The 27795-nt window shown below is 39.7% G+C and overlaps 2 protein-coding genes across 8 annotated transcripts in view; one reads left to right on the top strand and one right to left on the bottom strand.

Moving 5' to 3' along the window:
* LOC147147770 (uncharacterized) overlaps positions 1-3549 on the top strand; it is a 39140-nt gene extending 35591 nt beyond the window's left edge. For all 3 annotated transcript variants that reach the window (XM_086029838.1, XM_086029839.1, XM_086029837.1), the window contains exons 6-7: positions 1-179; positions 2241-3549. The exon at positions 1-179 is cut by the window's left edge and continues 58 nt beyond it. In XM_086029838.1, coding sequence (XP_085885964.1) covers positions 1-179; positions 2241-2933 — 872 coding nt within the window. In that variant the 3' untranslated portion in view covers positions 2934-3549. The remainder of the gene's footprint in view (positions 180-2240) is intronic.
* A 244-nt stretch (positions 3550-3793) lies between these two features.
* chfr (checkpoint with forkhead and ring finger domains, E3 ubiquitin protein ligase) lies at positions 3794-27795 on the bottom strand. 5 transcript variants are annotated; one of them, XM_086029843.1, is made up of 18 exons: positions 27731-27795; positions 21156-21280; positions 20487-20586; positions 18852-18961; positions 18698-18757; positions 18414-18596; positions 17072-17152; positions 16627-16783; positions 16407-16561; positions 14407-14569; positions 14009-14220; positions 13830-13934; positions 12210-12293; positions 11804-11874; positions 10384-10471; positions 10201-10308; positions 8665-8737; positions 3794-6474 (listed from the first exon to the last, which is right to left on the bottom strand). In XM_086029843.1, the coding sequence occupies exons 2-18, from the start codon at positions 21262-21264 to the stop codon at positions 6432-6434; spliced, it is 1902 nt and encodes a 633-aa protein (XP_085885969.1). In that variant the 5' UTR covers positions 21265-21280; positions 27731-27795; the 3' UTR covers positions 3794-6431. The 5 variants fall into 5 exon arrangements, with proteins under 5 accessions (XP_085885969.1, XP_085885966.1, XP_085885971.1 ...); XM_086029840.1 differs by lacking the exon at positions 27731-27795 and adding an exon at positions 21753-21877; XM_086029845.1 differs by lacking the exon at positions 27731-27795 and adding an exon at positions 21753-21877 and having other exon boundaries at positions 18852-18871.

Genomic DNA, 27795 nt, shown 5'->3' with positions numbered 1-27795 from the left:
CCCCACCTGACTCCATCACCTCACCTTCTGGTCCCACCATTGATGCAAGTGGCAGCTGTGCCAGACCAAGAGCATGGAGCGTACGCACCTTCCAGGAATTCCTCCCTCCACTGCCGCAGCTCCATAAGAAGTGGTGCAGCTGGAATTCCACCAGTCCCTTCACCAAGCTAATAGACAGCGTCAGTACCGGAACACCATTGCCGTTTTTTTCACATACAGGACTACGATTGTTATTAGTGATTGATACAGACTTCGTCCCTACTCAAAATGGGCCTCAGTTCAAAGGCAGCGGCGGAAATCTCGGTTAGCTCATTCAAACGGTCCACGTGATTAGATGTCATTATTGTGCCAACGAGTAGTTCAGTTGAACTGTTCATGGTTCTGTTTGCAGGGGTGTAGCCAGAAATGTTTCAGTGGAGTAGCCAGGGTGACGCAACGCCTCACTGAGGGGCGGCCGTACGCGTGCGCACACATCATTCTTGGAAGCGAGAAGTCATTGTTTATCATACCATCCACCATCAGACTTTCATGAAATAAATTGCACACATATACATAACCTTGCCCAGTACACTCATAATACAAGCAGACACAAGTTGAAGTAAAAAGCAACTTTTTTGCCATTTTTGCCATTTCTTGGTTTTTGTGTATTATCTCACACACTGATTCACTAGATAACAATTAGCGGGATCAATTTTCACAAACGGCCGAAGCCATTTTGCATACTGTGATCAAAGGCTCATTCATATCTAAAAAGGCCAATGAACAAACATATCATCGCCGTCCGGCGGAAACATCGTATGGCCAAAAATAGTCAAATTGATCCCCCCCCCCCCCCCCCCCCAATTGATTCTAATGGCCCGTCCCTTCTTCGTCTGTAATTTTTACGCAATTTGAAAATAGCACATAAAAATGCAAATACACTGCCGCTCTTGAACCCAACTTATGTTTGAGTCTTTGTTTATTGCGTCAAGCTTGGCTTTAGAGCTTTAAGAAGGCGTTTTGTGAAGATAGAGTAGCCTAGGGCAGATGTTTACTTTTCAAAGGCTTTTTGCACGGTGGGGTCGCCACATGAGCGCAGACTTTTAATAGTCGGCTTCCGCCGGCTTTGTTTTGTCTGTACTCTCTCAATCAAGGCCAGCGTTAAATTACCATTGCCTGGCCTTTTTTAAATAATTTTTTTACCGGTTGTAAAGTTGTCATTTTGACACTACGAGGATTCCGCCCGAAAACAACGATATTTTAAATATTTACCATTTACTGAGCTTTGCTTCTGCTTGTATAGTTAGTATGTTGGGTATGATTGGTTTATGTGCGCATTTAATTTCATGAAACCATGACTGTGGATGGTTAACAATGAAACAGACATAAACAATGACTTCTCGGCCATGTTGTTTGCTTGCTATCATGTCAAAGTAATGATTTTGATTGACATAAACTCTAAAAACAGTTGGGTCATGGAATAATCCAATTATGGGTCTAAAATGGACCGGCCAATACGTGGGTCAATATGCCCCAACTTTCTGGGTTGTTTTGTATAAAACAACCCCCCAAAAGGGGTCGTTTGTATACAAATATTACAAAATGATCCAGAAAGTTGGATCTAATTGACCCAAGTATATTGGCATTACCCGTATTGCTGTTTTAGAGTAATTGACTGAGAATCAAGTCTTTACTGAAGATAATATAATTATACAATATACCATATCATCGCAATTTTAGAAACTTAATTTTCACATTGATGTCATCTAACACGGAGGCACCATTCATGTAAAAATAAGAAAAATGAAAAAAATGGAGATAAGTGTTTTTCACAGGACAGCGACGAGATGCATTTGGATCAATTGTATGCTTGTTTGAATATGCTGTAGATGACGTGTGGCAGAGTATCAAGAATGTCTCGTAAAAGTGGCAGAAAATTTACAGAAAAGAATCAACATCTTGTATAGACTCTTCTTACTTGAGCGATCTTATTTCAAGAACCTTTTTATGTTTATGTCCGTCCGTTCCCGTTGTCACGCGAAGATGTTCATTCAATGCTGAAGGCAGGTTTAGCACCGCATATGAGCTACTTAGCAACTGAAGTTATTACCCAAACGGAATGGTTATCAAATGTTTTGGTACGCTTCACAGCTGTTGACTATGCAAATATTTCCATTCTGAACTGAACGGTTTCTGGAAAGTCAAATATCCTTGGTAAAAATTGTCTATTATTGAAGACTAATTGTCCCTTATAATTCCAGGCACCTCCCAGCTTGGGGCCTGACAACAGGAAGGTTTTCTCAGATGTTCACCTGGCGGCCAAGACTGACACGAGCACCATCTCTGACTCTTGTATCAGCAATGCTTCCTATCCACTTGCTCAGGCCGCCCAGAGGCAGCGGCGTCTGAACTCGGCCAGCAACCTGCGGCGCTCGCGCTTCGCAGGGCCCTGCTTTGGTCTGCTGTCCGGGACGGCGGACACTACCAAAAGCGCCGGTCTCAATCACACCCAGAGCTCCCAAGCAGAGCCCAATTCCATCTCTTCTTCCTCCACCCAAGGAGCTATTGACAGCAACCAGGCAACAAAGAGGCGTGATTTCCCAGGTGAGGGCGACCACTTGAATGTACCTGTGTTTGCCATCTCCGAGGAAGAGGACCGGCAGCCTCTGGTCTCAGCTGAGCACCTGGGCCAAACCACTGGCACCACCATCCAGAATGGACTGGTTTGGGGAACATTTGACAGCAAAAGACCTGCCGGTGTGACTTCCTGCCTCAGTCCTCACAATCGGCGGGTCAGACTGGAGTGGCAGCCATGGGGGAGTCAAGTGTCAAGTGGGGTTTCTCCATTCCCTTCCAATACACCCACCACAATGACTGAGTCGAACACCGTCAATGACTGCCAGTTGCCACACAGCCAGCCCACTGTGTTGTGCAGTCTGACCAACCACATGTGACCAGCAAGATGCTGAAAAGACTGGCGGGCCAGTGAAGCATTCCTGTTAGTGCCCTTTGTTTTGTATGTAAGCCAATTTAATGGAAGAAATCAACTTTTGCAAATTGATTGATATACTTTGTGGAATATATTCTTCTTCTGGATGCTGCTCAATATATGCTGAGGTCCTTAATTGCTGCGGTTTAAAAAAAAGAACATGCTTGTGACAAAGAACAATGTATTTCTGAAAAACTCAACTTTTAGGAGCACTTTTTAATACCAGATTTGTGTATCAGTTTGATGCATTTTGGTGAATTATACTTCAACCGTTGCACTTCAATAACTCATTCAAGTGTGGATTTTGTATTATGTAAAAGCATTGTTATAGAGATCTTAGCCCCTTCCCCCCTGATACTTGTTTCCCAAGTGTTCCAGAAAGTATAGGTCATACATGTATCACTTGCAAACATACAGTGTATACTTTACGTGGATTATAAAAGGGAAATCAAAATACTGTAAAATATATACTAATGTACATCAGTAGACAAATCTAGTGGAAAAATAGCAATCACAGAGTATTTAAAAAATGAGTCGAAATGAATTAATGTGAAGTTTTAAATAAAGGTTGTAATTCTCAAGTGGTGTACCAAACGTTTGGTGATAGTGTGCATTGAAGACTTGTGACATCCCAGTTAATTTTCTGTTTTGGATGTGCATATAATATTGCCATATTCCGCAGTTGGCCTCAGAAAAATTTGTAAAGAATTTGAATAATGGGGAAAAAAACCCCCCAAAAAGATTAAACATGAAACAACACTAGTATTTGATCAAAACGAAGACTCCAAAATATTGTAAATATGAATGACAAAAAGCAAGTCAGACTCGTGTCCTTTTTTTTTTTAATACTATGTTAAAAAGACAAATCAGAACCATCTCAAAGACAATCTAAGCTTTGCCAATAAAGTACAACACAAAGGAATGATGCTAAAAACACTGATGTGCCTTGAATTCTATCAGCATCTAACTAGGGATTCGTGGCACAGTATAGCCCAAAACATTTTTATGCTTGTTGAGTGAGGGCATCTCAGATGCTTGCACAGTCTTGAGTCATTCCTGGGAGCTGCTGTGAGATGCAGTTGAGCAATGCCTTTCATCTAGCTTGCTCACAAAAACCTACACAGTAAGTAAACATTTATGGTAGTTTACAATATACCTCCCCAGGGCCGGGTCTAGGCAGGGGCAAGAGGGGGCCTGGCTCCCCCAAAATATAACATTTTTATCATCTGATGCCTCTCTCCCCTGCTCCATGTCTAACTGTCTTAATGTCTTGCTTGCTCCTCAAATATAAAATATATCAAGTTGTTTCTCGGCTCCGCTCCGTCTCCCCTTTTCACTCTGCTCAGATGTATGGGCTCGCTGTGAGGGAGAGCCGTCTGCAGCGAGCTGAGACCCAACTTCCAATCACCCTTCAGTATGCAAATGAGCCAGTGTTGTCAGCTAGACATGGTAAAAGGTGGTGGAACACAATGCCCCCTCAAGATTGGAGGCTGCCCCCTTCATACATGCCTGTCTAGACCCGGCCTTGCACCTCCCGTCTTGTGGCAAATGCAAAGTACTACTCCAAAGCCTCTTTAATACCAATTCCTGATTGGAGCGGCTTGGTACTGTTGTTGGCTTAGAATGCCCAGATCTCCGGTGGGGAATAATTAAAACTCAGCCCTTCTGTCAGGGGATCGACTGGACTTGTGCAGAGGGTCTGAGCTGCTATGGAATGCTAGAATGGACCATACACCATGACTAAGGGGGTAAAATAAACAAAACACAATCTTAACGCCTTGACTAATTTAAATCCTGTGGAAGAGGAAGGAAAATGTGCAGTCAAAACAAGTTCACACGCCGTATAAGGGCTGTTAATAGTCAATTGCCCCAACCACCCCCCCAAAAAAATACACCAAACGAGCAAGACTGCAAAGCACCCCACACTATACTCATACTTCAACTCACGCCAATTTTTGAGTACACCTGTAAATGAAGCACCATATGATAACTGCCCACTTGATGGGTGCTATAAAAATACATAATTCAGAAACATGATGCATGTTTTAAAATTATGTAGAAATGATGGTGACAAGTTAACAGAGTTCAAAATAAAGGAAGTTGCATGAATGAAAGAATTTTGTGCAAATCTCAGTCTCATTATAAACACGCCAAATCTTATATTTTCATATACATGAAGTGAACTAATACAAACCGAAATAAGATGTGATTAAGAGTCTACATGCCACATACAATTCACTGGATGCCAGCTAGGTTGTTTTAACAGTTTCTTCCCACTTTTCTTCATATTCACCTGGAGTTCACACATCAACAAAAGTGTATGCGTGTGGGGGCGGTTGGGGGGTGGGGCTACTGTGGTCAACATATTTGACTGATGTCTTAATATTTAAGGCCTCTTGAAACTATCACTCATCTCTGACAAGAACAACAACAGAGTGCTGACAAAGTGTTTCCATAAACATTCTATTATAGTGATGTATTTTTGCATAAGGTGGAGCAACACCTTTATTGCCTCCCAGGTGACGAGTATAGATAGTTTTCTAATTTGTCATGAACATATATAAATTTTCTAGTTACTAAACAAATTAGCTACAGCAGCGTCAGAAACCTGAGAAACAAGGTAACATTTTAGATTACAAACTAATCCTTCCCACAAACCGACCATTATATCAATATAAAACATAAGCCTCTAATGAAAATAACTTGCAGAATAAGCAAACTGGAGAATAAACTGCATCTGGTAACTGGAACGTATTAGCCATGGTTTCTACTGATTGTAATTGTTCATTTGTTCGGCAAAAAAAAAAAAAGTAATCAACTTCGGCCTAACATCAGCCTCAGCATGATGCACCACTACTGGCTGCTTGCAGCTTAGCCTTTATTACATGGCAACCTCGTGTATGGGAATCAAGTCCTGCATGCATGCAGCAACACACTGATAGCCATGGCAGTTTGTGTCTTGCCCAAAATGCATCGAAAGAGCATCACTTTGACTTGAATAATATGTCATATACATGACAGCTATACTCAAATAATGTGCACAACGTATGTATTTTACATTATTTCGATGAGTGCGCACGGGGGGGGGGGGGGTGGGGCTCTTAATTCTAAGCCTGGCACTTCATATGACACTAAATTCTATCATAAACTATGCACAATACAGCAGGTCTACATCAGGACTAGAGGATACATCACGCATTTGTTCCCCTAATTCAAGCAAAAATAATCACAATTTCAGTTTTTTTCACCCCATGCTTGAACCATAATACGCATAACAGTACTTCACATAGCCATATGTTAGGTAAGAGTCCATTTTGAATGGATACTGTTTTTTTTTTTGTTTTTTTTTTAAATGGTTAATTTTGCGTGCATTCTCGGGGTCAGCTTCAGCAGGCAGAATGCTACCAGATGAGGATGAGATGCGTCTCCATTGTGCTGTGAGTTGAACAGCAGCTTTGTTCTCTCAGCTCTTGAAGCGGGTCTGCTCACATATGTGGTTGAATTTCCTGAGATCAAGATAAATCATGAACTTAATACAAGTTTTTTTTAACCACAATTTCAATTTTCAACATTGCCCACAGGGAGCGTTTTGTCCAGGCTTGTCCACATTGTGGCTAAAGACCCACAACAATACAAGCACACCCTCTAGCGGTAAATAGGATAAAAAGCAAGAAGAACAAGAGAACTAAAACCCATACAAACAATCCACCTTTTTGCTAAGTCACACCCCAGAAAAACATAGAGGCCGAGTGCAGAAATGAATACAGGCCTGACACGTTCCTGTTTATTTTTGTTTGTTTGTTTTTTTAAGTAATGGTTTAACAGCGGACTTGATGAATAATAAAATAACCTCAATTCATTTTACCCCGGACCATTATTTTCAATGGTTTAAAAGAAATGAAACTAAACACATATGAAACACTTATATCGTGATATACTTTTCAGTCATATTGCCCAGTTCTACTGCCATGGTCCAATAGGTAACACCTTAAATCTCTGTCTCGTTTTCTTCGGGCTCATATTGATGTAAAATCTTCTGCTGGGAGCCTCAAAGGCTGCTTTTGTATTTGTCTTTTCTTTGATGCTCTTGTTGCTCTTAACTTTTAGGTGTATTGAATATTGCTGCTGTGACAATTTAATTCCCCTCACGGGAGGAATAAAGTGACACACTCTCTCTATCTCTAAAAATCAGCAGGCACATCTTTGTCTGATCAAGGAATGCAAGGTTATGAACAGCGTGCAATGAACTAGTTTGCGCACAAGCATAACCATATATCGTCATGTGGCATAATAAAGCACACTCACTTCTTGCTTAGGAGTGCTTTTTCTCACATATTTGCTGTAATTACAACTTTACTTTTGCCTTACCGTAGGTTAGTGTACGACCGCCCTGACTTGCGTACAATTTCATGTTATGTTGCTGCCATTGGAACGGAATACTGTTGTAAAACCAAGTACCACCTGCACTTGTATTATCTGTAAGATAATGGCAAGCCGTTGTTAAAGGGACAGTGTGCAAAATGCACTTGCTATCTAGTGGTGAACTAATAGAATGCAACGACCTAAGTTTGAAGCACGCGCACTACGGTGCCTCTGAGAGACCACACGTCGCAAGAAAAATGTCATCACAAACGACTTCTAGTATTCCTTCAAGTGACAAAGGAAGTGCACTGCATTTGTTACACATTCCGTAGTCATGACGACGAGGAATTATGTTAGCCAAGTTTATCTGCTCCGGGTATCGTCACTCTGTAGCTTTGAGGGCTTTCACCATGGGAAATTTAGGAGGGCATTGCAAACGTTAAATTAAGTTTGAAGTGAGGTGAGAGTGAGTGGAAAAGGCTAAAAGGTTCAGATGAGCGGAAAAGATCGCTTCTCCTTCGCCTCCATGTCATCGGTATGTGTTGCCCAATTGTACTTCCCTTTCAGACACAGTATTTAAAGATGCAAAATCAGGTTGCGCAATTTGTAAAATGTTATAAATAAATCACACTGTGTATTGCATCTACTCCTTCCAGAGTACGCAAAATGAGCTGGGTGTCAATTTTGCCAATTGGCAGACACAATCTTGGGTATGCCTGCTTAGTAAATCTATTTGTTTGTGTGAGCAATCAAAACAGTTTGCCCTCGGTTCCGCAAACCTTTCGTAAGTCAGGCTCAGATTCAGAAAACAGGTCAGCCGTGATTGGTCGTTGTGAGCAGTTGTGATGTCATTTTCAGTCAACAGAAGACAAAACGGTCGCCCCCATTGATGTGCATTTTGCTGCTTAACTTATATTCCACAAACGCAAAATTAATCAGAATGCCGTGTTTCAACTCGTGGTCCTGCTGGGAACATGTTCTTGAAAAAAATATGTTTGGGTTGACTTCCGCTTTAAAGGAAGTGCATTGCCCCTTAATTTAGTTGTCTCATCGGGCAATATGGTGGGTTTCCCCTAAACTGGATTTCTGCAAGAAGTGTCATGAAAGCATGTCGCGCTCGTCATCAACAGTAACCTGGGGTGTGTGGCGTCTTAGCAAAAGTTCATTTAAAAGTTGGAATGCATGTAGGGTCTGTTCTAATCAGTCTAAAAAGTACGTTTGTACGGTGACTTCCATGAATGGACAACGCTTAAGGTAATGCAAAAGGATAAACAGAAAGAAGGAATGTGATGTTGCAGAAAGGACACGGGTCAAGTTGCATGGAAATAACTTACATTGCATGATGGGCTTTCACCTGTGTACGACAGTTACGTCCCCAGTAGCAGTCGGGACGAGACAATACAGCAGCTGAGAGGGGCAGATACATTCCAACAGGTTCACAAGTAGTCATAACAGAGGAAATTCTCAAAGCCAGTCATCTATCCCAGTGATTCTCAACCAGTGTGCCGTAAGAGATGATCAGGTATGCCGCGGAAAATGATCCAATGTCAATTATTTAGACCAAAGTATATGATTTTCTAATTGTTTTTGTTCATTTATGTGTGCCAAGCACGTCTCGCAACAGGCAAAAAAATTAAATGCCCTTCCACCAGGGGTAAAGGTACATAATTAACCTGTATATGCGCTTTGTGTGAATCGTTTTGCGAAGCGGTGTGCCGTGAATTTTTTCCGAGGTCAAATATGTGCCTTCGCTCAATAAAGGTTGAGAAACACTGGTCTAGCCCAAAGACAGTAAAAGCATTCAAATCTAATACATACTGTATTCAAACTTTCCAAATATGTCTGTTTATTTTGCTAGCTTGTGCATTTAATATTAGCGTTATGCGACGCAGACAACTTGACATGCGTTAAGAGTCAGTCATACACGGAGAGACTCTGGTCACTTTTCAAAATTAAATGTTTTTCAGCCTCGGATAATAAATAAACCGGAAGTACTGTCCTTTTTTTTTTTTTCCCCCCCTTTCATCTGTGCGGCCGGTGCCTGGTGGTTGGGGACCCCTGCTATAGAGCATACACACACGCATGCGCTGCAAATAAGGAAGTGGGCTGTACCATATGGGTGTGTGGGTTGACCTGGCCGTTGTGAAAATTTGGCCGCTCATGCCATCTAGCGGTGATCTTTCATACTGAAAGCATTCCCAAAGCCTTGATACTTACTGGGGACCAGTGCCAAGCCCTTTTAAAAAGTTTCATTTAAAAAAAACACTGAAAATGTATCAACACGTCATGTCATCCATAAACAACAATTCTGCAGACGTATTTGTACGTCATGGCATCAAAAGAGTTAACGACATTTTGTCAGGTTCAGATGAAAACGCATTTGCACTGCATGAAGATTACATTTGCTTTGTTTTCCCACATGTAATGTTACAAGCATGTAGCGAAACAGTCAAAATCATTTTCTATAACTATTTGAGTATCACAATGTGAGGAATAACTCATATGTCATACACAGCTGTGATTAGGTGGCCTTTGGCCTACAATATACACAGATGCATGAGCATAGAATGCTGTAAGTGAACACATTTGATTGGCTGAGTTGAGAGTTATATAATAAACGTGACGTATTGTATATTACCCGTTTGCACACATTACTGTCGTAAATCCCGACCAAGTTATGCTGGTTGAAAATCGTGTTTGTCAAGATAACCTAATACCTATTCTGGGACGGTATATTATGACTAAGGTTGCAAAGTTTAAATGGCTGAGCTGAGGACTTCAGAAATGTTTGCTCTCAATGTTAACTTGTGGTATGTGAACAGGTTGGAAAAAAACAAACAAAAACAAACCAGAACTTCAGCTCATCTGACCTGGTAGTTCAGACGGAGGAATATTCTGCCTGTACTTGTACGCCAGCTCCTTGAAGACCATCAGGCCGCAGCACACACATAGGATTGTATTTGCAGAAATATGGTGATCTAAGGAGATGGTGGGATGCGGATGACTTTTCTTAACGGATAACGTCATAAACAGATTGCGAGTCAAAGGCTCACCTGAAAAGCAAAATGTCCCCTGTTGCAAGTCATGGACAGCCTCCTTGACTAGATCCCTCCATGTCTTGCCTCTGGAGGACAAGTAGTTCTGGTGAAAGTATAAAAGCACACATTCACAGATACAGATGTGGATTTCATTTTAAACAGTTTTAATCAACTATTTAAGTCTGGAAAGGGTCAAACTAACGATCTTTCTATTCATAACGTTTGATCATGTGATTCAGGTAAAATCTAAACACAAACTACTATGATTATAAAATAGAACCTAAAAGGGTCTCCTGTTTGGGAACATTCTGGCTGTCCTGTTAAAATCGCCAATGGGGAAAGGTGCGTGGTTAAGTCTGAAGGTTGTGTACCGACATTGCTACATGAGATGGGCGGCAGGTAGCACGTCTAACATGCACGGCATCATCCGACTGTGAATGTTTCTTAGACGACGAAGCAAAAACGTCAAACTTAAATAGCGAGATTTTCATATTGTAGCGTCTTCCATGAACACGCAGTCAGACGTAGTTTAATTATCACGTTTTTATGAATCCAAGTACAACTGCTCTGGCTCTTCTTTCTACGCTGCTCCACTCGCTTGCCGTACGATGCATTCATGAACCTCGGAAACATCACAACTCAGCAACTCGCAAATCTGACCACAACACAGATAAGCCAATTCGTTACAATATGCTGTTGAACATTTAAAGATTTCAATGCCTAAAAAGTGTATACAATTTCATAAAGACTTTTTAAAGTTACTGCATTTTCTCCATTATAAAAATAGTTTTAATATAGTTCGCAATAATTGTAACTGTTATTGTATGTATTTTTTTCATCACAAAAATTGTATACTGTATATGTACTGTAATGACAACTTGTCTGTAACTTGAATACTTAGATGTGTCGTAGGCTGTTGCTGCTGAGTGTTTAAAGATTTCAGTGTCTTAATAATAAGAGATCTTTATTGTTAGTGTATTTTTTATTCTGGTGTAATTTCTTAGAATATTACCCGAATGGTTCGCTTTTTATTTATTTTTTTTGAAAAAAAAAAGTACAGTTTACTTGTCATCTTTTCAAAATAAACATTAAAAAAAAAAATAAATAAAAATTGGTTTTTTTTTTACTGAAGTTTCCAAAAAACCGTACCGGACCAAAACGTGACTTACGTACCATTACACCCCTAGCGTATACTGACGTCACAGACATGCGCGGTAAAGACGGTTTATTGGAATAAGGTGTTTTCATGCGCGTCAATTGGATTATCAATCGACATAAAACCACCCCTCTCGTTCGGAATAAAATCTTGGCCTTAATCGGGTCACAATATTGTCATGGCACACAGTTTGGAGAGTACACAACAGGAAACACTGACGAAACCTGTAAGCAGTGAAAAACATGAACTATGAAAACTGTTGACACGAATAAATGTCACCTTTAGGATCTCTGATTCATAGTTATTGTTATTCAGCACACCGTCCAGACATTTGTCCGTCAGATTAAGCTCTGCAAGAAAAGGAAGAGTGTAATACATCTGCTTATTCCTCACAGGTGATAGAATAAAGAATAAATCTGTTGGAGGGATGCATCTTTTCTATCAACTAGACCTGCATCTACATTATGAAGCTCCCCCGCTCTCATTATTGTAATAATATATTTACAATACAGTACATCGAGGTTCTAAGCAGGTTACATATGCTGTGACATTACCCATTTAAGGAGTAAACACATTTGGATTTTATTTGCTATTTTTTTCATGAAAGAGCATCAGGTCTCAGACAGCCGGGTAACGTAGGGCAGCTAGTTAGCAGACTGATATATTGTGAAAAACAGATTCATACCACTGAATGGAGCCAGGCAGCCTTGACAGCCAATCCTCTGGCAACCCCAATAAATGTGACAGAAAGGACGCTGGCATTGCAAACCTGCCAACAAACAACATATCACAGCTGCAGGATGTGCAGAACACTAAATTCACACAAAAAATACGGCACGCTACCACTGAACTAAAATTGCATTATACAGTCATTATGAAAAGTCAACATCACCCATAAATGTGTTTTTAATGAAGTGAAAGCAAAAGGAAGTATTCTTACATGTTTAAAAGGAGAAACTGGCTGTTCTCAGAATCCTTCCCTCATTCTCTATTTATTACTCTATTTGAATTTTTATATCGTGAACTACAATGGATCCCTGCATATTCACTGCTTAGCACTCACAAATTCACATTAGCAATTTTTTGGGGGGGAACATTTTCTCAAATATTGACTGAAAAACTCATATCGTCATTGCGATAGTTGACGAGGGAATTCTAAAGTACGACTGTTAATCTCGTCATGGTGAATTTTAATCTCGTCATGGCGACTTTTAATCTCATCATGACAATTCTAAATCTTACCGTAACGACTTTAAAACTAGTCTTGTCATACATAACGCAAAGCCACCGTGTCCATCAGCGGTGGGCAATTCCGATCCCGATCAGGATCGTTATGCAGATTCTGCAGACCTTGCTGTTTATATGATCATTTGAATCAGGTGTACTGCAGCAGAGAGACATAGAAAACATGCAGGATACCGGCCTTCGAGGACTAGAATCGCCACCCCTGGTACATGATTGAAACATCATTTTTTTTATTCCTCTTTCCAGATCTTCTCAAAAACACAGAGCCCACTGGATTTGACAAGCAGTGGCTGAATCAATTTATCTGGTTCAGGCATACTGAGGAAGGCATGCACTGTTATGTATGTCAAAAGCAGTGTGCCCAACGCAGCAGGCAATTGCTGCCTACTACTATACAGGCTGGACACATTAAAAACACATGAGGTGAAAGCCATTCATATAAAGTTACAAAAACTAAAATAATATAGTTTAGATAATTTGAATAATTTTTTGTTTGTTTGTTTGTTTGTGGGTTTTTTTGGGGGGGGTGACATGATAGTCATATTCTTATTGGAACTCTTCACTTCAGTACAGTATGTTGCTTATAAAAGAAAGTGTGTCAGCCGAATTTATAGAATACATGCATGCCATGGCGCATGGTCAGGATGGCACCAACTCTGTCTCAATTTGAGCCAAGAAAAACCCTGTCTAATGAGGCGATTGGCATACCTAAAAGGTACAAAGCTCAAAAGTTTAAAAAGTAATGCGAGTACAGCCAGTAAGGCAAAGAAGAGGGACAAGATTTCTATTTGCCTAACATACTGTAAGGACGCATTAAGGCTAAGGGCAGACGTCACCGTGTCACCTTTGTCTGCCGGTCAACCACAAGGTGAACGTGATTGGGGTGTTCAGTGCTTGAGTGGAAATTGGTCCTGCACGGCCACACGCTACTTGCACAACTACACTACCAATAGCCCGTTTTAATATCCAAGCTATTAACTTTAACTTTCTATGTATTACCCTACGTAGTACGTACATACTTGTGCATTAGATTACCTTACACAGTAGAGTGAGTACTCACATTGCTGCTGGCTGTTCAACTCAGCCCGTCTGTCTGGCATTGGCTGCAAGCAGCACGTACAAATAAGATGACAGCCTAGAGGTTGGCAACGGTACTCTACAGGAGCTGCAAAAAGTGACACAGGTATGACCTTTTTTTTTCCCAAGAAAGGAGTTTGAGGACAGGATCTTAGCTAATACCTGGTGGGTTGCCAGATGACGTTGAGGGCTCTTCGCCAAAAGACTTTGCAGAGGCTTCATCTGCAGCTGGTATGATGGGAGGTGGAAGAGAAGGAGACACAGGAGGCGGGACTGGCAGACCCGGAAGCCAGTAGTTGGAGCCTGTGGCAAACAGCATCTGACCGACCTCTTTCCTGTAGCCTGGACACTGTCTGCACATGACTAGAGGCTGACTGAAAAACAAACAAGGAAATAAGCATTTGCACTTCTTCATGATCAAAATTAAATACCAAATTAATGTATTAATGACTACATTTATCAAGGATGTTGTGATTTGTCTTTTGGTGTTGTAGTTTACGCAACTAATAGGATAATTTACAAATCAAATGTAAAGCTGGTGCAATAGCCAAAACGTATACCTAATGTCAGAGGAGTCGCTGTCATTGTCAGAGAATTCAAAAAGGTAATCTGAACTGCCCTCTTCATCAGATAAACAACGCTCAACTTTTGGCTGCAAAATGTCCTTAGTGATCTTGTTGCGGCTGTCCATGCTCTTCACCTCCTCCTCACTGCGACACTTTTCTACAAAACAGATGAGCACACTTAAGTTTGTTTGTACTAAATGCATTTATAGAAAAAAAGAAGTTGCATACAATCATGTGGATGCCTTTTTAGAAGAGGATGATAACTGTTGCATTTTGAATATATCAAAGGAAATCGGGCCCGGCCGATTAGAGCCCGGCAAAAATCATCGGCAAATGGGCCAATGTTTGCCTAATTGCTTTTCCCCTTCTGTACCCTTAAAAAATTACAATTTCACTTAAGGTACCCTAACAATTTACATTGTTATACACATATTAAGACATCAAATTATTACGCAGGTAATTATACCATAACTTTGATTCCTTCAACATTTGTAGACTATAGTGTATAAACCCTAATTTCCCTAGTAGGACGCATGCAGCATAACCTTTTTCTGTCTTTGCATTGTGTTTATTTTCCCTCTCCTTTATTTACCAGGGGTGTAACAGTACGCTAAATCACATTTCGGTTCGGTTCGGTTTCTTGGAACCTTCGGTTCTGTGTATTTTCGGCAAAAAAAAAAAAAAACAGATTTTTTATTTTTATTTTTTTTAATATGTTTATTTTGAAAAGATGACAAGTAAATGGTATATTTTTTTTGAAAAAATAAATAAAAGTGAACTATTCGGGTGATATTCTAAGAAATTACACCAGAATAAAAAATACACTAACAATAAAGATCTCTTAATTTTGTAAATTATTAAGACACTGAAATCTTGAAACACTCAGCAGCAATAGCCTATGACTATGACACATTTAAGTATTCAAGTTAAAGGCAAGTTGTCATTACAGTACATATATACACTTTTTGTGCTGAAAAAAATACATACAATAACAGTTACCATTATTGCTAACTATATTAAAACTCGTTTTATAATGAAATATAGTAACTTTAAAGTCTTTATGAAGTCTTGAAGCATTGAAATCGTTGAATGTTCAACAGCATATTGGAACGAATTGGGTTATCTGTGTTATGGTCAGATTTGTGTTTTGCTGAGTTGTGATGTTTTTGGCTAAAAAGACTGCTTGCATCCTCGTCTAAGAAACATTCAACGTCGGATTATGTCGTTTTAAGTGTTATTATGTTAGACGTGTTACCTACAGCATAGCCGCCGAGCTCATATAGCAATGTCGGCACACAACTTTGGGACTTATACAGTACCTTTCTCCATCGGCGATTTTAACAGGACAGCCAGAAAGTTCCCAAACACTAGACCGCTGTGTACGGGGGACCTTTCGAGGTCTGGCTTGTTTGCGTATTCGTTTGCTCCTCTTTAGTGCCGCCGCCCTCCTTTCCCGCGTGCAACAGTCAATAGCGCCTGTGTGTAAGCTCCCGCTAATAATAAAAACTGATCAGAAACGGTACGCAACCGAACATGTTAGACACCGCACAGTTTAATAAAACGGCGCCTTTAGACTACAACTCTGGTTAAATTGAAAGCATTCCTAACTATTACTTGAATTACGTTGGTATTCAATTCAATTATTCTTTGCACTGTATTCCTCGAAAAGAAGTTGGACATATTTTGATTGGGGCTTTTTCCGGCCAATGGATATTTGGGTTTCGTTTTATTTGTTTTAATTATTAATTTTCTAATTTTATTGGGTGTTCTATGCAAAATAAGTATTTCATGAACAAATCGAAAAAAAGATGATAGAAAATTGCCATTAATTTCATGTAATTGTAAGGGATAATGCTATATTGAGATATATAGGGAAACAAAAAGGAAGTTATTTTATGCATATTACATTTTTAAAATGAAACAGCCAATTAATATGTAATCAGTGTTTTTTCCTGCCAAAATCAGCATTGGCCTTGGTTGTTCTTTACGCTAACCTGGGTGTTGGATGAGGTAGGCCTCCACGAGGTTGTTGAGGATATGGTTCTTGCGGATCCTTTCCACAGGGCAGCGGCACGTCGGACAAAGAGAAGATCGCTCCATCCAGCCAGAGTAGCAGGCAGCACAGAACGTGTGCATGCAGGGTTGCAAGCTACCACAAGGAGAAACCATTCATGAGTTTTTAGCACACAAACCTCACCTTAGTTGGGGTTTTACCTGACACAGTCATATAGGAGGTCCTGGCAAATAATACATGTCAGAGATTCCTCCATCTTGTCTGTCTTGGTCTCTTCTGCTGGTGTTTGAACCGTAAGGTTTCCAGTTGATGCCAAGGTTGGTGTTGTTGTCTTTATGACGGATGAAGGTTCTATCTCTGGAAATACAATAAAGTGATTGCTAACCTATATGTAGGACATGTCGTTTAAAAAAAACAACAAAAAAAAACAGTTACAAATGCAGCGTGTCTGTAATTGTCACAAGATCAATAAATTATTTATATATGATAGAACCAACTAGCTTCAACTGTGTGAGGTTAATGCTCCTATTTGGATGTGCATTGAAATATGCATGAGGCTGAATATATGCTTCATTAAGCAAAACTGGCAGGAAAGCTTCAGGTGAGTGTATGGATGTGGGGAAAAAAGGCCATCAACTAACACACCAGTTTTTCTCTTCTTGCGTTCTGGCTCCAAATTGTTGAGTGCTTTCTCGGGTGTTTGAGCCACATTACTGGAATGGCTACCTGTTGAGGTAGATAAAGACACAGTTGAGCTACTTTTATGTCAATTCATAAACACATAGTGTAGTCATGTCATTTAAAAAAATAGATAATGTAATAAATAAAAATACACATTTCCAAAAAGAAAAAAAAAAAATCTTCACTCGATCAAAGACTCGACACTTGCATGAATTAATTTGGTAACTTGTTCAATTGTGTTGAAGTTGGATTTAGACAAGAGAATTTTTTTGCCCCGAGTTGAGCGCCCTTAGGATATCGTTCCAACCGCATGAAGAAAAAAATACATGAAATCAGATCAGACTCAGCCCTCTTCAGCTGGATTTACACAGAAGATCCAAGTGGCAAATTCAGATTTAAGCTATTAAGGCCGGGAGCGCATATTCACGTTACTAAAGCCGGGAGCGCTGTTGCTTGTTTCTACCTTTTAAAGCCGGGAGAGCGTATACGTCATTTTTTTTTTTTTATCCAATTCTCGGTCTCCTAGCCAATAAAATGCATCAGAATATCCACGCGACGCTGTCGGACTCCTCTGAGGATGTCGGTAATGTCCGCCAGTGATGGTGGACTCCGTCGAAGTGCAAAGAAAACGACGCGCTTGCGGACCTTGAACCAGTGGAACCAGTTGAACGTGATATATGGTTACGATATATGTTTGTAGACAATGACAATATCGACGTCTTTGTAACAGAATAGAGGATGTTATTGACCACTCGATTTTTAAAAATTAAAAATAGTGCTTCTATTGCATTGATTAAAAAAAGTACGTTATTTTTACATCTTCGGTTTAAAAAGATCAATTAATAAACTTTATAAACCAGTTTGAAAGCCACGTCTCAGCTTTCAATTTATTTTGGAATAATGTTTCTACCTGCTACAGGGGCTGAGATATTATTTTCTAGGTGTTGAATTTCCAGGAAAACCAGGTTTTTGAGGGTGATTCCAAAAACGACCTTAGGTTTTAGAGAGATGTTTAGAAAGGCTCTTTAGGCATTAATGGGTTAATGAATATAGGCTTTAAACAGGTCATCTGAGCTGCCCTTATGGGAAACGCATGTAATGTTAAAGTTTACATGTACATTTGAAGTGACACACCATGTTTAAAAAAAGAGCATTAAATACCAATATCTGGACTGGTGACAGTCAATCCCAGGGAAGAGAAAGGCAAATATTGCCAACTATGGGCAATCTCGTCTTCAATCAACCTAAAACGATTGTTTTGGAGCATGGGAGTATGCTGGAGCAGCATTTCAGTAAAATAACCCACCAGAGTTAAGACATGCTCTGGCTGACGGAGGTCCGGGTGTAAAAGGTTGCTGAAAACAGAGGTGGGAAGTAGAGGTGGACGGCTGAGGTTCTTCCTGATTAAGATCCCGAGGAGCTTTTGTGAGCATGACAGGCTCCACAGACAGCGTCATCTCGGAGGATGCCAGGGCAGAAGGACTGTGGGCTGAAAAGTCTCATGTTCAGATGCAGATTGGACGGCTGGTTCAAGGCATTCTCAGTATACATACAGCACATCATGTCAAGACTTCTTACAGGTCTACTTACTGTATTGATCTTGCAAAACAGCTTGCTCCGTTTTGATTGCATGGTAAACATAAGCAATATCTGCAAGAACATATTGTCATTTTTTGCTTCTAATAAATCCAAGTAAAGAGTAGCAAAGAAAATATGAAGTACATTGAAAAACAAACAAACTTACTTTGTTCGGGCTCATTTTTCCTGTATACAAAGTAGATGACGTCACCATTTTGAAGCATGTGAGTTTGTTTTTTCACCAATTTGGCCATGTTGATCACTGTACCATTGGTGCTAAAAGGAAACCAATATATACATATATAGATATATATATATCTATACTGTATTTCAATGAACAAATCAAATGTATTACTTTTTAGATGATCAAAAGAAAAATGTCTTCTAAGATTTTCTCTCAAATTCCTTACTGGCAAGATAATGCTCAGTTTTGATTGACACTGAGTGACAGAGGTATTAATATCACTGTGTATTATTTGTCAATTTGCTATTATATACACTACACTGAAAGCTGCAGTAAAGCATTTTTGTAACTTATTACTACTTACATTCACGCAGTCAGGTACGTACTGTGTTGTAAACATGAGGTTGTTGTCGGAGTGCTGGAGCCCATCCCAGCTGACTTTGGCCAGCAAACAGGGCATACACTGAACTGGTCACCAGCCAATCGCGGTCACAACTGCTGCACTTTCAATGGAGTCCAAATAGCATTTTATTGGGAGCCATACTGAGGGATAATTTACAGTGATGGTAAACTACTAAACACATTTCACCATTGCAAATCAAAACCACAATGTACATAACATATATCGTTGAAAACTATCAATACCTCACTGACAGTGTCAATCAGCTGAGCTGAGATGTAACGAGTCATAAAGCATGTTTGCTTTTGCAGGTCTGCACTCTGCCAAAGGCCATTGAAGGAAGTCCTCGAATTACAACGTACATGACCTACGACGTTTCGACGCCCGTGCCTCCTCCACCATTTTGTACCCAGCACCATAGTGACTATATTTACATGCAGTCAATATTCGGGTTAAGGTCAAAATTGCGATTTCGTAATTATTCTGAATCACTTTACTTTACTAATTTACATGATTGAGCGGACAGAGTTGCTCCGGCATTTGATTAACCCACTGTGTACGGCGACACACGGCGTCATGACTCAAATGGACGTCATTTTCGCGTGTTACTTTCAACTGTCAATAAAACACGTGATATTCATGTCACTGACAACAGGAATGAAGCAGCGTTTTTTTTTCTCACTCCAAAAGCCTGCTTTTGTGCTGTGTCTCTGAGCTTCTTTACCTCTGCTTGTGTATTTGCGCTGGGTTGCGCGCCAAACAACGCACTTCCACATACAAGCACTTTCTGTACTACAAAGACCAGCATTCCTTGCGGTTGAGCAAGCGCAGTGTCTGTTTGCTTGCCGGCAGTATTTTTGTCTTTTTCGCCCTCCTCTCCTTCTCCATCCACCTCTCAGCAGGTAAATACAGCTTTTAGGATTTTTATTTTAATGTATTTTCGTTTTTTTATACAAAGTATTTTGATGTATATTTCGACTTTAAGGGTGAAATCCGACATACGAGGAAATTTGCATTACATCGCCAGTGTAGGAACGGAACTCATTCATAAATTGAGGACTTCCTGTAGGTATTTTTGTACTTGGAGTACCTAAAGCTCTGACTGTCACTGTATTCATTATTGCCAGTAAAGCAAATATTATTAAATATTAACTGGTCAAATAAATAATAAAACATCCCCCGATTTCTACTCTTGAATGGTTGACTAGTCGTCGTACCTCATGTCTTCAAGCCACACCTGCCCTGAGTTTTCATCTTGCACTATCTTGCAGTGCTCCCCCGAGACCAGTTTATTGGCAGGAAAGGCCAAATCACATCCTGCCACAATTACAACACAACACAAAAATACATGTGGTTAAATGGGAGATTAACAGTAAATGGCCTCAGAACGGAGATACTCTCATGACAGTCAATATCAAAATCTGAAAAAATTGTTCACTGAAGCACTATATAAGTACAACAATACTTTTTTTTTTTTTTTTCAAAACTGAGCTGACATTTCATTTTGAACCATGTCTACCGCAGACATAGCCTCTCCAATTAAGGCTAGACATTTTGCATAGCCAAAAGCTCAGACCCCCACAAGCTCTTTAACAACCAAGCAATGAAATACAGGCCTATAGAAAAAATACCTACTTAAAATTCTGCACACATGTTCTGAATGGACGCCTTTTGTTATCGGCACAAGAGGCTGTCTAAGTTTGCAGGACTGAAGGCTTTGTTTCTTGTAGGGGGAGGTTTTTAAGGCCTCAGACACTGACAGCGATGTCTGCTTTACAGAGTTGTCTTTAGGTAACAATGGGCACGTTCAAAGCAAAACACGAGAAATATTGGAGTTATATTTGAAGCAAACCTGTTATTCCTCACCACAACGCGCCCATTCTTACCTTTTTTCCGGCCAACGGTGCATTCCCTGTTGAAAAGCAGCACTTCAGTTTCACTGGAATCCACTTTGACCAGCTTTCCCCACGGCGTACCCCTTCTGTGACTGTCCATCTCCCGATGTTTGGAACTAAATCAGGGGTTAAGTGAGTCGTTGGTATTCATGCACAGTGCAGACAAAATCACAGACCATCATAATAACCCATCAATATAAATAGTATAGTTTAAATGCGATCTTCATTCAACACAGTTCAATAAATTCGCCCAACAATTTAAAACTGAAACACTTCTAATTACCAAGTTATGCTATCGAACCCCCACAAGATTCGCTCCCTGACCTCACTTGCTAACGTAAAAAGTTGCACCTTGTTGCATGACAAGTCGGAGAAACAAAATGTTATCCCAAACCGAAACCAAACGTGTATATATGTGCCGCAATTACAAATGCAGCTGTGACCAGAAATCTTTCACACCAACAACTCTGTTCACACGAGGAAACTACGGTGTTTGCTAACGATAGCAGCCATTTATGACGTCCAACTAACGGGAATCAAACGTAATGTAACGTTAAAGTGATAATTATTCTGTAACTATAACTGTACCGTCCAAAGAAGAGTTTGTTGTCCAAACAGTTCTGTCGACTATTTTAACTTGTCGTCATGTTCCAACAAGGAACAAGCACCACTTCCTGCAAAGCAGTGTTGACATTTTTTTTTTACCCTTATCATCCGAGGAGGAGCCTTTGGGATTTGTAGTCCAACCAGAAGTCTACAACGTCACAAACAGTAGCATAATGTGTTCGGATAGGATAGCCATAATTCGACGTTGTGTTTACCTTTTCCTTTTTTCATTTGATTTAAACATAAAAACACATTTTTAAAATGTTTAGACTTTTTTACCTATAACATCGGGTTTTGGGGATATTTTCATTCTTTGTTTTTAGGTGTGACCTATAATAGTTTGCACAATATGGTATTGACCATGCATTGTAATTTATGGCTATCGTTTCAGAACAAAATTGTTGCTGAACCTAATTATTTTTTTTATTATTATTATTATTATTATTGTTATGAAATACTGATGTGCCAGAGAAAAAAGCGATGGTACATTCATAATCAGTGAAAAAAGGGTTACTTGCATATCTGATTTAAAAAAAAAAATGTAACAAAAAATGTTTAACAGTGTTATTATCTAATTTGTATTGTTATTCTTATTATTTTAAATACAGCTTTTGTATTGAGTCTAATGATATTGTTTAATTGGTCATAGTGTCTGGGTGATCAGTTTTTATAGAATTGCATCTTAAACTACGGGGTCAGTCAGTGGTGACTCACCACTGGTGAGGATTGGATCAATTCTTGAAAATGTGTTGTTCAAAACATTAGATTAGGTCACATAACCCAATTTTGGTTTTAATCTGGATCGAACCCTCAATTTGCTTTGTTTAAAACATTTTAGTCGTGGTGGGATAACTCTCTGCCTAAAATTCTGGATTATTTCCCATCCCATCTGTTTTGTTGAATTCAGGAATAAAATGTGATTTAAATACAATTTTATCTGGTCAAATAGCATTCATCATGCAGTTGATATTCATATATTTATTCGATAAATGATAAATTAATATCATAAAAACAGTGAACACAATAAAAGAATGCCAAGTCTGATGCTTAAAATGAGTTTTAATGATGGGCAGAGAGGGGGCTTGCCTAATGTTTAACGGGAGGTCATTCCAAAGGGATCAAAATGATCCAGATTTGGAAATCCCATTTTTTTGCTCTCTCCAGGATCGGGTAATCCGTTTTACTTTTATGCCAGTTACTCAAAGCAAGATTGGATTGGATCACCCAGATCCAGATACACCATTTTCAAGATTCCCAAATCTGGATTACCAGTGCTCTAAATGGAACAATATGTCACAATATGGGCTACCAGCAATGTTAAGAATAACAGGCAGAAGAGCCAATTTAGCCACTTATATTTATGATTTCTTTTATCAACAGTAACTCTCATCTGAGCCACAACAAATAACAAATATACATAACCAAATACATTGTTGTCATTTTGAAGAAGTCTTAAAAAAAGGCTGAATGTCTAATAGTTAACAAGAATGATGTTTCTTTGAAGAATGACAGAAAAATGGAATATATCATTTTTGTTTGTTCTTGAAATCTGTCAGGGCACAGGTATCAAACTCAAGGCTCAGGGGCCAGATCCGGTCCGTGACATCATTTTATGTGGCCCGCAAAGACAAATCATGTGTGTTGACTTGACATGTTTTTTTGAAATTGTCTTCACAACATATTAGATATTTCAAGCATTTGTTACTAATCCTTATTTTAAAATACATTGAAGAATTGTTGAACAAACTATTTACTGGCTTCTGATTCCAAAACTAGTGATCCATCAATTAGTTGTGTCTAATCATACATTTACACGGGTTAACAGTCATAACGGCCCTCTGAGTGAAATCAGAACTACGATGTGGCCCGCGACAAGGAGTTTGACACCCCTGTGTTAGGGGGTTTATTTCATGTGGACAAGGTAATTTTTATTAGATTTTTACTTTACTATACTGAAAGGCTTAATGGTTAGCCTGTGTCAACATGACCTACTTCATCACTGTTGAAAAAATAAAGTGCAAAATCTAAATAAATGCATGTACTCAAAATGATACAAATTGATTATTATGACACATTTAAAAAAAAAACATTTCAAGTAGGTTGAAATCCAGCGTAGGGCAACTGCACCTTAAAACGTGTTTTGTTTTCTCCTTATTGAGATAACTGTTGTTGTTAGTTGGGATAAACAAATAAAAGTCGATTTGATTTAGATTTTTTATATCCCATTAATTACAAATACATCCAGACACACTCTGCCCACCCACGCCCGCCCCCGGTAACGCCCCTGATACATGGGCTTCCTACTATGCTTAGTCCGTCTATTTTAAAATTGTACCCGTCATTTGTCAACCGTCAGCAAAATGGGCGTCCGTCATAGACAGATAGGCGGACTATTCCGTCATATAGACGGACTTTCCAGCTCTGTGTAATTGTCTATTTTTGCTCTGAGGCCCCCCCACTGGGCAATATTTCAATCAATCAATCACATTTTATTTATATAGCACTTTTCATACATAAAAATGCAACTCAAAGTGCTTTAAAACATTCAAAGCAAAACATAGAATTATCTTCAATCAAAAGAAAAGATAAATTATTTAAAAGTTGTTGAAAGCCAAACTAAAAAGGTGTGTCTTGAGCTTCCTCTTAAAAATATCAACAGTCTCTGCAGACCTGACATCCTCTGGCAGGCTATTCCAAAGGTGAGGACCAAAATGGCTGAATGCAGCCTCGCCATGCATTTTGGTCCTCACCCTTGGAATAAATAAAAGGCCGGCGCCAGAGGACCTCAGGATCCGCGAGGGCTGGTATGATAAAAGCAAATCAGATAAATAAGATGGCCCAAGACCATTAACACATTTATAAACTAATAAAAGTACTTTAAAATCGATCCTGAAACACACAGGGAGCCAATGCAGCAATTTCAAAACTGGCGTAATGTGCTCCCGCCCTCTGGTTCTCGTCAACACCCGAGCGGCTGAATTCTGCAGTAGTTGCAGTGGTGAAATGCTCTTTTTCGGGAGGCCAGAGAGCAGGGCATTACAGTAATCTAAACGACAGGAAATAAAGGCATGCATCAGCACTTCCGTGTTAGCCTGAGAGAGAAACGGGCGGACTCTGGCGATATTCTTAAGGTGATAAAAAACAATCTTGGTTACATTTTTAATATGAGGAATAAAACTGAGCTCAGAGTCAAAAATGACGCCAAGGTTCTTCACACAGTGTGAGGGATTAAAAATGTGTAGTTTTGGTAAAAGCTTCTCTCTCTGACCTTCGGGACCGATAACTAAAACCTCAGTCTTGTCCTCATTGAGCTGTAGGAAATTATCTGCCATCCATGACTTGATATCTAAAATGCAATTTAAAAGGGTATCAATGGGTCCTGTGTCATCAGGAGACACGGCAATATACAGCTGCGTGTCATCAGCATAGCTGTGAAAGCTGATGCCGTGTCCCCTGATGACATCCCCGAGGGGAAGCATATAAAGATTAAAAAGTAAGGGGCCTAAAATCGAACCTTGAGGAACCCCACATTTAATTTCATGAGTTTTAGAGGAACAAGTATCCATACTTACAAAGAAATATCGGTCTGTGAGATAGGAATAAAACCAGTCAAAAACAGTACCAGAGATGCCCACTAGATTTTTAAGTCTATTTAATAAAATTTGGTGATCTACTGTATCAAAAGCAGCGCTTAGATCCAGTAGCACCAAGACTGTGAGTTTTCTCACGTCTGCAGTGCACCTAATATCATTGAAGATCCTTAAAAGAGCAGTCTCCGTACTGTGGTTCATCCTAAAACCAGATTGATATTTCTCCAAAATATTATTTGTATTTAAAAAATGATTCAACTGGATGAAAACCAGTTTTTCTAAAATCTTACTTAAAAACGGTAAGTTGGATACGGGTCTGTAGTTATTAAAAACGCTCGGGTCAGAACCGCTCTTCTTCAGAAGGGGCTTCACCACCGCCGTTTTAAAGGCAGCGGGGAAGACGCCTGTCTGAAGAGAGCAATTGACTATATTTAAAATTTGTTCTTCAAAAAATCCATAAAATGTCTTAAAAAGAAATGTGGGAATTGGATCCAAAAGGCAGGTTGTTGGGTTTACCTGGGAGAAAACTCGAACAAGTGTCCTTGCATCAACCAGGGCAAAACTTTCCAGTGTTTCCTCATGTAAATATGATTGTCCGGGTTTATTAAAACTTGTGTTTTGACGGGCTAAAAGACTGGATCTTATGTCATCGATTTTACTTCTGAAGTGGTCTGCAAAGTCCTCACAGAGAGCATCTGTTGGTCTCTGTGGGGACTTATTAAAATCAGAACTAGTTAAAAGTTCAAAGGTGGAGAAGAGAACCCTGGGGTTGTTTTTATTGACTGTAATGAGGTTTGAGAAATAGGAAGATCTTGCCAGTTTTACTGTTTTATTGTAAGATTTCAGTTGTTCGCATAAAATTTCATAGTGTACTGTAAGTTTACTTTTTCTCCACCTCCTCTCTGCACTCCTGCATTTTCTCTTTGATATTTTGATAGCATTGTTTCTCCACGGGGGTACAGTCTTTGTTTTTGTTGTTTTAATTAAAAGTGGAGCTACTGAATCTAATGATGATTTAAGATGTAGGTTAAAATTGTCAACAATAAGATCACAGGGTGCAGGTAAAATGTCAGCAGGAGTGTTTTTTAAGATCTCGATAAAATTTGCTGCCACCTCAGAAGATAGGTAGCGTTTCTTCACTGTTCTGACCGGGACTGCTAGATGGTTAAAACTGGCGATGTTAAAATAGACACAGTAGTGGTCTGACACTGCCAAGTCAACAACAGAGGACACACCAGCATTTGAAACGAAAGATTCACCGTGGTATGGAAGCCTCACCACGGCCGGATTAATTGCATCTCCTTTAAACGCGGCGAGGCTTCTGAGTTCCTCAAAGGTACATAAAGGTCCTAGGTGCTAAAAGGAGACGCATTTAGTCTGGCCGCGGTGAGGCTTCCATGCCCCGCTGAGTCTTTCCTTTCAAATATCAAAGTTGGTAGTCGGAAACGCTAATGGCCCGTTTTAAAATGATAGTCGGACTGGCCTATAGGCGACTACTATTTGGTCTGGCCGGACAAAATGGCGGATAAATAGATGGCGTAAGGGTACCCTGGCTGTAAGGCGGAAGGCAATAAACAGAAAAATCATGATTTTTTTGTAAAATGCCCAGCTCTGTAAATGAAGATACTTTTAAACTACTTTCACTACAATACACATACATTTTTGGACTATTCTAATATGCGTTAACGCTGTTCTGCTTTGCACAAGACAATCAAATTTGATATTGAGCTACCTCATCATCAATAATTTGTAGAGTTGTTGACTTGTTTGTCCCAGCATGACTAAAGCTGTTAGATGTTTTCATCTCAGTGCATCTATCATGTCTGAACCAATTTTCTAAGAAATGACATCACTACTTTTGTGGGATGGTACATTTCATAAAACAGTTGGAGGTAGGCTTATCTTGCTTGATAAACAAAGACCAACTTGTAACTAGAAGTAAACAGTCACTTAATGCAGCGCTAACGAGAGCAACCCCCGTCTATTTTCCGTGCATTATTTATGGCCTGTGTGGTGAGGGGTAAATAAAAGGGACTTGCTCATTATATGTCAAGCGGGCATACACATCCACACGTTATAAGCTCTCTCACACACTTACACACTCTCCTACATATTGTAAACGAGGACGTGTCATTCATGCAGAATGTATTCTTAAGGGAAATTAGTCTATTTTCACTTGGCATTCAGTGTTGAACAGTAAAACCATTATACATCGTCTGATAAGGTAGGTCAGCACCGCAAATCGAATGCAGCTTCTTGAATCCCACACCCAAACTGTCAATCAGCATTCCATAATTGGATCAAAGACTGGCGGTGGCAGCTGTATAGAACATCAAACAGGTAATTAGATGAAATAATGAGAAAATAAACCTTAATGCCGCCAAGTGGGAATGGAGGCATGCTGAGGAGCATCACTCCGCTGTGCTCGCAGAAAT

The sequence above is a fragment of the Filicampus tigris genome, chromosome 5, assembly GCF_054856515.1.
Source record: "Filicampus tigris isolate MCC_2025a chromosome 5, RoL_Ftig_1.0, whole genome shotgun sequence".
Classification (NCBI taxonomy): Eukaryota; Metazoa; Chordata; class Actinopteri; order Syngnathiformes; family Syngnathidae; genus Filicampus; species Filicampus tigris.
This window is presented reverse-complemented; position numbering and strand designations above follow the sequence as displayed.